General features: G+C 44.9%; 1 protein-coding gene across 3 annotated transcripts in view; it reads left to right on the forward strand.

The window, feature by feature from the left end:
* The window catches only part of FRMD3 (FERM domain containing 3), a 318,301-nt gene that overhangs the window by 226,406 nt on the left and 79,652 nt on the right, over positions 1–12,243 (forward strand). For all 3 annotated transcript variants that reach the window (XM_044265819.1, XM_044265820.1, XM_044265821.1), the window contains exon 11: positions 11,955–12,029. In XM_044265819.1, coding sequence (XP_044121754.1) covers positions 11,955–12,029 — 75 coding nt within the window. The remainder of the gene's footprint in view (positions 1–11,954; positions 12,030–12,243) is intronic.

The following is a 12,243-nucleotide window of genomic DNA, read 5'->3' on the forward strand; positions in this document are numbered from 1 at the left end:
GTGACCCAGGGTGTGATCTATTCTGGAGAATGTTCCATGTACAATAGAGAATAATGTGTATTCTGTTGCTTTGGCATGGAATGTCCTAAACATATCTGTGATGTCTATCTGGTCCAGTGTGTCATTTAAAGCCTTTATTTCCTTACTGATCTTTTGCTTAGATGATCTGTCCATTTCAGTGAGGGGGATATTAACGTCCCCTACTATTATTGCAGTATTGTTGATGTATTTCTTTGATTTTGTTATTAATTGGTTTATATAACTGGCTGCTCCCATGTTAGGGGCACAGATATTTACAATTGTTAGATCTTCTTGTTGGGCAGACCCTTTATGTATGATATAGTTCCTTCCTCTTATTATAGTCATTGGCTTAAAATTTAATTTATCTGATAGAAGGATTGCCACCCCAGCTTTCTTTTGATGTCCATTAGCATGGTAAATTGTTTTCCAGCCCCTCATTTTAAATCTGGGGGTGTTCTTCAGTCTAAAATGAGTTTCTTGCAGACAGCATACTGATGGGTCTTGTTTTTTGTTTTGTTTTGTTTTTGTTTTTGTTTTTTATCTATTCTGATACCCTGTGTCTTTTGATTGGGGGCATTTAGCCCCTTTACATTCAAGGTAACTATTGAAAGATGTGAATTTAGTGCCATTGTATTGCATGTAAGATGACTGTTACTGTACATTGTCTCTGTTTCTTTCTAGTCTGTTACTTTTAGCCTCTCTTTGCTTAGAGGACCCTCTTTCAATATTTCCTGTAGGGCTGGTTTGGTGTTTGCAAATTCTTTTAGTTTTTGTTTGTCCTGGAAGCTTTTCATCACTCCTTCTATTTTCAATGACAGCCTAGCTGGATATAGTATTTTTGACTGCATATTTTTCTCATTTAGTGTTCTCAATATATCATGTCAGTCCTTTCTGGCCTGCCTGGTCTCTGTGAATAGGTCTGCTGCTAAACTAATATTTCTACCATTGTATGTTACAAACCTTTTGTCCTGAGCTGCTTTCAGGATTTTCTCTTTATCATTGAGACTTGAAAGTTTTACCATTAGATGACAGGGTGTGGATCTATTTTTATTGATTTTGAGGGGAGTTCTCTGTGCCTCCTGGATTTTGATTGTTATTCCCTTTGCCAAATTAGGGAAATTCTCTACTATAATTTGCTCCAATATACCTTCTGCCCTTCTCTTTCTTCTTATTTTAGGATTCCAATTATTCTAATATTGTTTCATCTTATGGTATCATATATCTCTCAAATTCTCCCCTCGTGGTCCACTAGCTGTTTATCTCTCTTTTGCTCAGCTTCTTTATTCTCCATCATTTGGTCTTCTGTATCACTAATTCTTTCTTCTGCCTCATTTATCCTAGGAGTAGGAGCCTCCATTTCTCCATTTTTTATTGCACCTCATTAATAGTTTTTTTTTTTTAAATTTCAGCTTGGTTAGATTTTAGTTGTTTCACTTCTCCAGAAAGGGATTTTATTTCTCCACAACGGGATTCTCTAGTATCCTCCATGCTGTTTTTGAGCCCAGAGCTCTAGTTCTGACATCTTACTAATGTCTGTATTGATTAGGTCCCTAAACTTTGGTACTGCCTCTTGTTCTTTTTTTTAAGGTGAGTTTTTCTGTCTTGTCATTTTATCCAGCTAAGAATAGATGAATGAGAGAACAAAATACTAAAAGGGTAGCAATGACCCCAGAAAAATATCCACTAACCAAATCAGAAGAGACCTGAAATCAGGGGGAGAAGAAAGGAGAAAAAAAAATATATAATATTTTTCTAATATAATATAGTCTATTTTATAGATCTATTATATAGATTATATTATATATAAATATACTCTATTATATATAGATTATACCTATAATCTAATCTAATATAATATCTAATATATTAGACTGGTGAATAGAACAGAGTCACACATTTGATTTTGGGGGTATTTTGGTCTATTAGAAGAAACTGCCTCTCAAAATTTTAAAGAAAGAAAAATATATATATATACAAAAATAAGGGTAAACACAATTAAGGGATGGAATATGACTGTAAAGGTGAAAATAAAGATTCTAAAAAAAGGAATTGATAATATAAGAAGTTGGTTGAAAAAAGAAAAAGAAAAGAAAAAAGAATGTGATCAGGCTGGAGACTAGAACAAAGCCATGTGCTAGATTTAGGGTATATTTTGATCTATTAGAAGAAACTGTATCCCAAAATTTCAAAGAAAAACCTGTATGTATACAAAAAATACAGCCAAATTCGATGAAGGAATAGAATATGAGTATAGCAATGAAAATTAAAGAAGATTTTTTGAAAAACGTATTGGGAAAATAGTTTTAAAATGTTAAAATAGGAAAGAGGAAAAATTAAACATTGAATAAGAAAAAAATAAAATTTAAAAAATTTAACTTTGAGAGGCTAAAGAATCATGGGGGAAAAGACATGAATTCTATGTGCCGTATTCCTGTAGCTCTGAAGTTCTGCAGTTCTCACTGATTATTGAATTGGTCTTCGGTGGGTGTTCTCATTGATCTTCTGGGAGAGTGGCCTATTGTATTCTCAAATGTCTTTGCCAGAGGTGAAATTGTACTGCTTTTGCCAGGGGCCAGGCTCAGTGGCCTGGTTCAGAGAGCTAATCTGCTCAGGTTCGCTCTCAGGAGCTTTTGTTCCCTGTATGCCTTCCATATCACTTTGGAGCACGGGAATGAAGATGGCGGCCTCACAATCTCTGGCCCAGAGGAGCAAAGAGCTCGGGGCTCCACTCTTCAATGCGCCCTCATAGAAAAACAGTCAATCCCTCCCATCTCCCTGGTCTCTGGCCGCACTCTGAGCTCACCCAGCCTGGGACTGAGCATTTCTGTCTCTGGCGCACGGCCCCATTTGAAGTCCCCAAACCCAGCAGATTCCTGCAGAGCACTCCTGTGCCACTTATTCTGGAGTGAAGAAGGTTCTGCCCTTTGTGGAGGTCCCTGCTGGAAGAGCAGTGGCCCGACTAAGCCTCGGATCATGGTTTAAGGTAACCCCGGGCTGAGAGCCCACTCCTCGGCTCCGTATCTGCAGCCGGCTTCCCCACTCTGATACTTGGGAGATCTGCTACACTGAGGCACCCCCGGTCTTTCTGTGACAAGGTGGGTCCTGAGACCACAGTGTCCCCGCAAAGGCTCTGCCTTCTGCTTAGCCTCTGGAGTGACTTGCCTCAGTGGAGCAGTCTTATAAAAGTAGTGATTTTGTGCTCTGCTGCTCTCCTGCTTGCCAGGACCTGGCCCTTCCTCCTGCGGTCTCTCTTCCCATGTAACGCCTCGGATTCACTTCTCTGCATGTCCTACCTTCCAGAAAGTGGTCACTTTTCTGTTACTAGAATTGCTGCTCTTCTTCTCTTTGATCTCCTGTTGAGCTTGTAAGTGTTAAGAATGGTTTGATAACTATCTAGCTGAACTCCTGGGACCCAATGATAAATTTAAGTCTCCTACTCCTCCTCGAATCCTTTTTAGTCACAGAACTATTTTCCTCAAACAAGTGTAGGCAAAGCCTAGTAGGTAAAAAAAATAACATAGAGGAGCTGTGGTTGTTAGTGAGGACCAGAGTTGGGATTAGGACTGGAGACCCTTCGCCTGTTGCTCTCTGCTTCTCAGGAGCTGGGTGACCAGTTGTCTGTATTTGCCTGGCCTACCCCAGGCTTAGCATTGAGAGTCTTATGCCTTGGGAGAACTCTCTGTCCTGGGAAGATACTATCAAAAGTACAGTTTGAAAGCCCTTGGGTGAGATGACCTCCAAAATCCTGTGAGTGAAGATATGTATCAAAAGACCTTTCCGCAACCGTCTTCACCTCATGACATCAGTGCATCCTGTGGGGTGTTTGGAAACTGGTATATAAGGGCATGTGATTGCTCTCAACTTATGTCCAGGCCTGTCCATGTCCATGAGAGCTGAGAGAAGGAGAGGCAGAGGGTTTGATTTTCTGTCCCTAGTTGAAGCATGCATGTATTTTGCTAATGTTTTTAATTATTTGAAAAAGTGAGATCATATACCATAAAAATCACCCTTTAAAGTATATATTCAGTGGTTTTTAGTATAATTCACAAAGTCACGCAACCGTCACCCCTATCCAATTCCAGAACATTTTTATCCCCTCCAAAAGAAACCTTGTATCCATTAACAGTCACTCCCCATTCCCCCCTCTCTCCCCAGACCTTGGCAACCATTGGTTTACTTTCTGTGTTTATGGGTTCACCCATTCTGGACATTTTATATAAACAGAATTATGAACTATGTGGCCTTTTGTGCCTGGCTTCTTTCACTTTAAGGTCATGTTTTCAAGGTTTATCATGGGCGTCCGGCATCAGTACTGCATTTCTTTCCATGACTGAATAACAGTCCATTATTTGGATAGACCACATTTTGTTTATCCATTCATCAGTCGGTGGACATTTGGATTGTACCCTCTTTTTAGCTATTATAAATAATGCTGCTATGAATATTCGTATAAAAGTTTTTGTACGGACAGTTCTGTTAGGTTTCTACCTAAGAGTGGAGGTTTTGGGTCATTGGGTAACTCTATACTTAATTTTTTGAGAAACTGACAAGCTATTTTTGGAGCCTAAGCTTTTGGAAGTCTTCTGTTCCTCCTTCAATGAAATCATCTGGTTCTTGTCAAGGGATCATGTAGAGACATTAAGTTAGTCGTTTGGAATGAACGTTTTCTCACAAATGAGGGAGCTGGTAGATGGAATTTTGAAACAAAGCAAACAAGATGGATCGTGACCTATCTTATTGTAGATTTTTATGTACATATCTATACAAATCAGATCTCTCTGAAGCTAGGAACTAAGTTCTATTCATCTTTTTACTTGCCAAAGACCCCAGTTTTCAAAAAATATTTCCTGGATCAATTGATAAGGCATGGTTCCTATCTTCAGGAGATTTGTATTTCATCAGAGATACCAAAAGGGAAATATAAATAAAATGCTGGAGGGCACCCCAGAGGAGGGATGAGTCTTGCTGCCTGGGGAGACAGGAGGTAGAAGTCCCTTTCTGATGGAGGAAGGACATTCTGAGTAAGAGTCCAAGGCAGGAAAGTGGGAGACATTGGGGAAGATGAGTGGCCATGCAAGGCTGGAGTGGAGGGTGCATGAAGTAGACTGGGAGGAGACGAGGGACAAGGAGCTCTTGGAGCCAAACAAAGGGCTCAGCCATCGTGAAAAAGGCAGCAGAGGAGTGAAGGGTATGGGTGATGGCTGATGACCACAGACAGTGGGAGGGGTGGGAGTAGGAGAGGAGAACAGCCAGCGGATAGACCTTGTGGAGGCTTCTCAGTCAGCCCTTCTTGGGAGGAGTTTAGCACAGCTTTGAAGATCTTTAGGTGAACTTACAGGATCTCCATCAAAGAATAACTCAGGACATTAATTCGTTCTGTTGCACACACATTGTTTTATCATGTGTGACAGAGTTCGTTGATTGCTAGAGTCAAATAAAGACAAAAAAAAGAATTGAAAGGAGGGGGAACAAGGAGAAAAACCTGTCAACTGGGGAACTCATTTTGCACATTTTAGGATACACAGCTGGTAAAGAGCTCAGTATGAAAATCCCGGCATGAGGTGGGCCGACGAGGCGTATCAGAGGACTCCCTCCCAGTCTTCTGCGGATGCTTCCCAAGACCTGGAGGGTTTAGTGGTCACAAGTGGCACTGAACAGATCTTCCTTGACTTCTTTGACTTATGATGGAGTGACACCCTGATAAACCCATTCTAAGTTAAACATACCATAAATCAAACCATCATCATAAATCCCCATCATCAGTGGGGACACTCTGTGCAGAGATGACTGGGTCCTAGCACCTCTGGTTTGGCTAGGCCAGGCTACCCCATCTCTTTCATGAAGACCTCCAGCCCCTAATATATATACTGATTTGAGTTTTCTTGGATCCTTTTGTTCCTTCATTTTTCCATAACCATCCCTGTTCCTTACAGAGAAGGAAAGGTACCGCCTGTTTGGACTGGGCTGTGTGGCCTTGGACAGGTCTGGCCTCAGCCTTCTCATGTATAGAACAGGGGGGGCAGGGACTCTGATGTGATTCATTTGCCTCACTGTGGCCAGTGTTCACAAGCATGGCCCTTGGAGGTGAAAGGCTTGGCTTTGAGTCTTGACTCTGTCACTTTCTAGCATTGTGGCCTGGAACAAAGCACTTGAACTGAGCCCCAACCTTGTTTTTCATCTGTAAAGTATGACTGGTAATAACTGCTGTGGAGTGCTTAGATGTGCAGCAGTGACCATGACCCCTCCACCTCCACTAATGATGAAAGGGTTTTGAGTGCCCATTGGTTGCCGGACCCCGTCCTTTTGACTCTGAAGGGTTCTGTTTCTGTTAAACTCAGGGCTGGGTACGTGCTTCCAGCTCCGTGTCATTGGTGCTGCATTGTAATTGTTTTGGCTGGCAGAGCAAGGTTCTGATTCTGTTTCCTGGTTTGGGGATGGTTTGTTCCTTTTTCTACTTCACCTGTGATGGGAACAGGGAGGCCCAGTGGCCAATGCCTAGGAATTCCCTAGTGTGCTTTTAAGGCTTGAATATGCAGTTTGTTGTCCATTGGCCTAGGGCCATGATCGGGCTTGAAAGCCTTGGATCTGAGATCTGCTGCCTGGGAATGGATCCCAGTGCAGAAACTCTGATGCTTCTGCTCCAAACTCCAGGAGATTCCCAACACAGACAGTCACCATTTCTAGGTTTCTAGGTGCTGCCACCCTCAGAATGTGGGTTTCCTGGAAGCACAGGGATTCACTGAAGGGTTCAGTGGCTCAGGAAGTTTCCATTCAGTGAGTCTGTCACATCTGCTTTATGCCATATTCTGTGCTGGGCCCTGGGGATACTGCAGAGGCTCAAATGACACTTTTTGTTTCTGACTTTGTATGGAGTTGTTTGCAGGGCACAAAGGCAGTCCCTAAGAAATTTCTTAGACACCCCAGAGTCTGGTGTGTTTTGTCAGAGAAACACCCTTATGTCTGGTAGGTAAGGACCCTGAGAACTCCCTACCCGAGAGCCTCGCACACCTGTGTGAGCCCATGAATGACCCAGAGATCCTGCGAGAATGTGGAGTGTGATTCAGTAGATTGGGGTGGGGCATTGGAGTCCATATTTCCTTTTTTTTTTTTTTTAAAAGATTTATTTATTTGAGAGAGAGAGAGAGCATGTAAGCAGGGGGAGGAGCAGAGGGCAAGGGAGAAAATCTCAAGCAGACTCCCTGCTGAGTGCAATGCAGGTCTTGATGCCACCACCCCAGGATCGTGACCTGAGCTGAAATCAAGAGCCTAATACTTAGCCAACTGAGCCACCCAGGTCCCCCTGGAGTCCATATTCCTAATAAGCTCCCCGGTGAGGCTGTATTGCAGGCCTGTGGTCCACACTCTGAGTACCAAGGTTCCAAACCAGTGGTTCTCAGCACTGACTGCATGCTAGAACCACCCGGGAGCTTTTCCAAAAAATACCAAGCTGTGGACATTACGCTAAGTGGAAAAAAGCCGAACATAAAAGGCCACATACTGTGTGATTCTATTTGTATGCAATGTCCAGAACAGAGAAATCTAGAAGACAGAGAGTAGATTTGGGCTTGCCTAGGATTGAGAGTAGAGGAGTTGGGGCTGTTAATGGGAGGTTGGTCCTTCCTGGTTGATGAAAACATTTTCTCATTTTTTAAAAAAAATTGGTGAGTCATATTCAAGACCACTGCAATCTAGAAGGGCAAACTTTATGGTATGTGGATTATATCTCAATAACTGTCATTAAAAAAGATCAGAATCTGGGAGGAGGGAGCTAGATATTGGTAGAAATCAATCTTTCTCAGGTGGTGCTCACATGTAGGCTAGGGTTATTTGCTCTAATCCAGTGATTCTCAAAGTAGGGTTCTTTGATGCATCAACATCTCCTGGGAACTTGCTGGAAATGCAGATTCTTGGGCTCCATGCCAGATTTAACTGAAGCAGAAACTTGTGTTTTAAGACACATGCCAGGTGAATCTGATGCCCTTTGAAGTCTGAGAACCTTCATGGCTAAACACAGTATTTTAAAAATGCAGACAGACCTGGATTTACAGCACAGTTCCCCCAGTTCTGTCGTGTTACCATGATTACATGATGTAACTCCTCTGTGCCTCAGTTTCCTCACATAAAAAGGTGGATTGCTTCCTCCTAGGAGAGAGCTGTGAGAGTCAAATGAATTAATCTGAATTACTATGTTTGAGATGCTTTGGAAGCCTTTGGAATCCCATTCTGGGATTTTGATGAGGAGTTAGATGTGGCAGTGGGACGAGGGCAGGCGGGGAAGAGGCCGGGAGGAGAGAGGGCTGGTTAGAGCAGAAAGGGTCTCTCATGGGCTGTCAGAGAGTTTGAACTTGTTCCCCAGAATCTCCGTGGCTCAAGACTGAGAAGTCAATGGAGAGGTTTTGAGAGTGATTTTAGGGAGGGAGGGAAATATACATAATGAGTTGATGCTTTCAGATAACTTGATCTCATTGAACCCTCCTCAGAACACTATGAATTAAGAATTTTACTCCCCCGCCCTGCCCCGTCCTTAAAGAAGTCATGGAAAAATTAAGACTAGGGAAAGCTGCATGACTTGATCAACATCTCCGACCAAGAGCAGGGAGGGGCCTCGGGCCTCTGCTCTTCCAGGTAAAACACCACCTTCTGGGTCATCCAAGGAGAATTTGGGGACTCAGGGGCTCCCAGTGGGCTGCCTTGGAATGATGTTGGGGTGTTTGATTAAAAACACCATTGCCTGCTGGAGGAGAATCTCTAGTGACGGAGCCTGGGCGCTGGCATTGTAACCCTACTTCCAGATGCCGCTGGCATGCGGCCAGCTTTGGGAACAGCTAGAGGCGTGTCCTATCCCCCCCCCCCCCCAATTTCCTTTCCCCTCACATCTCCCTCCCCCTCGTGCACTTCCCCGGGGTTGTTCAAGCTCTCCGGATAAACATCCCTTGAAAAGTGCACTGAAACTCACGGGCCGGCCGTGTGCCTGCATGTTCGGAAGGGCAGGGAGCTGGCGGTCACGCTCTCAGGAGAGTGTCTCTGAGCAAATGACATGACACAAATGTTCCTCAAGGACAATCAGCCTCCAGAAAGAAGCCAGTGCTCTTGGCACCCTCACGCCCCGAGCAGGGAGGCTCTTCAGTGTCTCTGCGAGATGGATCTTCTGAGGGTTTGGGCAGAGGCAGCGCATCCTGGGGCCTCTGACCAAGACAGCGGAGCCAGCCCAGGGAAGCAAAACCAGTGAAAAGCCCAGCCGCCTCCTCTCACCACAAGAGGCTCCCTAGAACAGCTGGGTTTGCCACAGCTCTTTGGGCTTCTGATATCTTCTATCATCTGGGCACCAAATTGCATTTGAAAACTCCAATTAAGGCTCTTTTTTTTTTCATTAATTACTGTCTTTACTGAGGTGTAGTTGGTGCAATGTTACATTACTTTCATGGATTAAAAGCTGCAATTAAGGCTCTTTATCTACTTTGCAGACTGCTTTGCCTCAAGAATCTTTAGAACCTAGAACAGTAATAATAAACATCTTAAAGACTGAAGATTCTTCTTCTTCTTTTTTTTTTTTTAAAGGTTTTATTTATTTGACAGAGCTCGCACGTGACACACAAGCAGGGGTAGAGGCAGGGAGAGGGAGAAGCAGGTTCCCTCCTTAGCAGGGAGCCCAGCACAGCCTTGATCCCAGGACCCTGGGATTATGACCTGAGCCGAAAGGCAGACTGAGGCACCCAGGTGCCCCTAACGACAGAAACTTCTTTAAAGGTTTCTCTGCCTCCTACCTCTGAGGCTTCGGAGCAAAAATCCTGCCAAGAAGATGGGGGCAGAGCTGAAGATCACCCTTTTCTCAGGCTCCTGTAGATAACATGTCAGGATTACAGCTCCCTAGGGGTGTGTGTGTGCATGATGGGGGTGGGGGGGGGTCAGGTGTGCCTGGAGCGGGCGTGTCCTTGCTGGAGGAGGAGGGCACCGTGGGACTCCTGTCCTGGGTTAGTGTGGCTTGCTGGGGATTTTCATCCTCTTGACTACATGTGATCTGCTAGCCCAGCTCTGGCCAGCAGGCGGCACAGCCTGTCTCAGGTGTCAGGGGTCTCCTGCGTCTGGATCTCATGTGCTCCCACCCCACGAAACCCCATCCTCGAGGGCTCCCACGCCCTCATCTCCAGGCCCTGCCTTGAGATGGAATCCTGCCTCCCCCATGTCTGTACTCCGTCCGCTCTGGTCTCATCTCCTTGCTCCTCACTTGTCCCCAGTTTCCTTCTCTGTTGGCTCAGGCCGTTTGCGAAAGTGGAAAGGGAGAAGGGGCATCTTTGCAAAAGAGTGTGCCTATGGCTTTCTATTGTTCCAAGGACAAAGGCCAAAATCCTTACTAGGACAGTTTAAGGTCAGGCCCTGCTAAATTTGGGGGGAAAATGTATGTGTGTGGGCTTGTAATTACAATAATAGCAACATGGGGAGATGCACAGCAGATCTTTTTAATTCCTCCAGTGCTCAAGCTCTCCGGGCTTTGTGCCTACTGAGCCTGCCGCCCAGAACACTGCCCACCACCTGCCCAGTTAACGCCTTCCCATCCCTGGATCTCAGCTCAGACCCCTGGCCCCCAGGCTGGATTAGTACCCCCTCCCGCCCTCTCATTGCATCTTTTCCTTCATGGCCCCCACTGCAATGTATAGTTCTTCACTTATGTGTCCGGTTTTTAGATTGAGATCCGTTTCCCTTCTAGATCTTACACTCCATGAATGCAGAGGCCTGTGTCTTCCCTGAACATGGCAGGGGAGGATGTGGACCAGGCTTGGCATTTGGTTAAAAACTGCTGAACAAAGGAGCCAAGGCTTGCGAGATGCCCAGTGCTGGGGATCACTGCCCACGTGGAAACTTCTCACCAGAGTCCTGGCTGTGTGCACATCTCCGTTCAGAATTCTATACAGCGTATTGTTCTGTGTGGTTTTTCTATGAAGATTTTGTGACTCTTGATATTTTAAATGGTCTCGAACCCTTGGAGGCCATTCTTTCTGACTTGGGTTTAGTTGCATGAGGCTTAAAGTGATTGCCGAGAGGCAACCTCAGCTGTCACAGCAGTTTGGTGCCCTGTGTGTGGCCTGTGGGCAGCCCATGCTTGCACTGTTTCCCAGAGGGCTATCGTCTTGTTTGTGGTTACGGGTGCACTCAGAGCTGCCGCATCAGTGCTCAGCTGGGCTTCTGGTTCCTCGTGTGCTTAGTCATCTCCCAGCCTGGGTTCCTTTAAAGGGCACTGGGTCATGGTGACCTCACTGGAGAATGCTCCAGCCAGTGACCACTTCCCCGGTGACATGAGCCCTGTGGTCTCTTTAGGGCAGTACACAGTAGGTGGCTTCTTGGTGACATGGTAAGTGACCTGTGTCTCTGGGAAGCTGTCTTCTGCTGCAGTGTTGTCTCAGGCACAGGCATGAAAGCCAACCTCCCACCCGGCTCCCAGCAACTGGGACCTTGACACCACGTGACACAATCCATCTTCTCCGTATCTTTCAAGTGGAAATAGGGAAAGAATCCCTTTTGATCGTCAGTGTTGCTTGGTCCTTTCTGCAGATTGTGACCCAGTAACGGATTCTGAAACTAAACGTGTGAGCCATCACCAGTATTTAGAAAAAACAGACAGAGGGGCACCTGGCTGGCTCAATTGGTAGAGCATGTGAGTCTCGATTTCAAGGTCTTGTGTTCAAGCTGCATGCTGGGCAATAAAGCCTACTTAAAAAAAAAAAAAAAAAAGCTGGAAAGGGATAACAGTCGGTAATATACGTAGTGAAAGTAAGTATTTTTTGGTGAAACTTCTCTTTTAGGTGTGTGTGCATGCAAGCAATCCTCCAATAACATATATTTCTTATAGTCAAAAATACCCAATCATCACATTTTATTGCATGTCTCACTTGGACTCGACAATGTCACTACCACCTCTGTTTTGCTTCTTCTTAAAGGTATGCGAAATCCAGTCAGATCAAGACCGTGTCAAGCAGCAAGATATTTTTTAAAGGAAGTAGATTTCGATATAGGTGGGTACCTATGGTTCCATTTTGATGGTGGGTTGGGGTGGGGGCTTCCATTTACTTCCATTTCCTAAATCAGTGCTCTTTGGTTTGTATGCCGGTTTTGGTCCTCCCTTCCCATTCCACACATGTGTGACAATCATGGGCCCCCCTCAAATTCCACTGTAACTTCTCTGAGGGAGGAAGAGAAGTTTGGATTTCTAGAGCAGGTAAGGCCATT

Source organism: Neovison vison, chromosome 9, assembly GCF_020171115.1.
Source record: "Neovison vison isolate M4711 chromosome 9, ASM_NN_V1, whole genome shotgun sequence".
Classification (NCBI taxonomy): Eukaryota; Metazoa; Chordata; class Mammalia; order Carnivora; family Mustelidae; genus Neogale; species Neogale vison.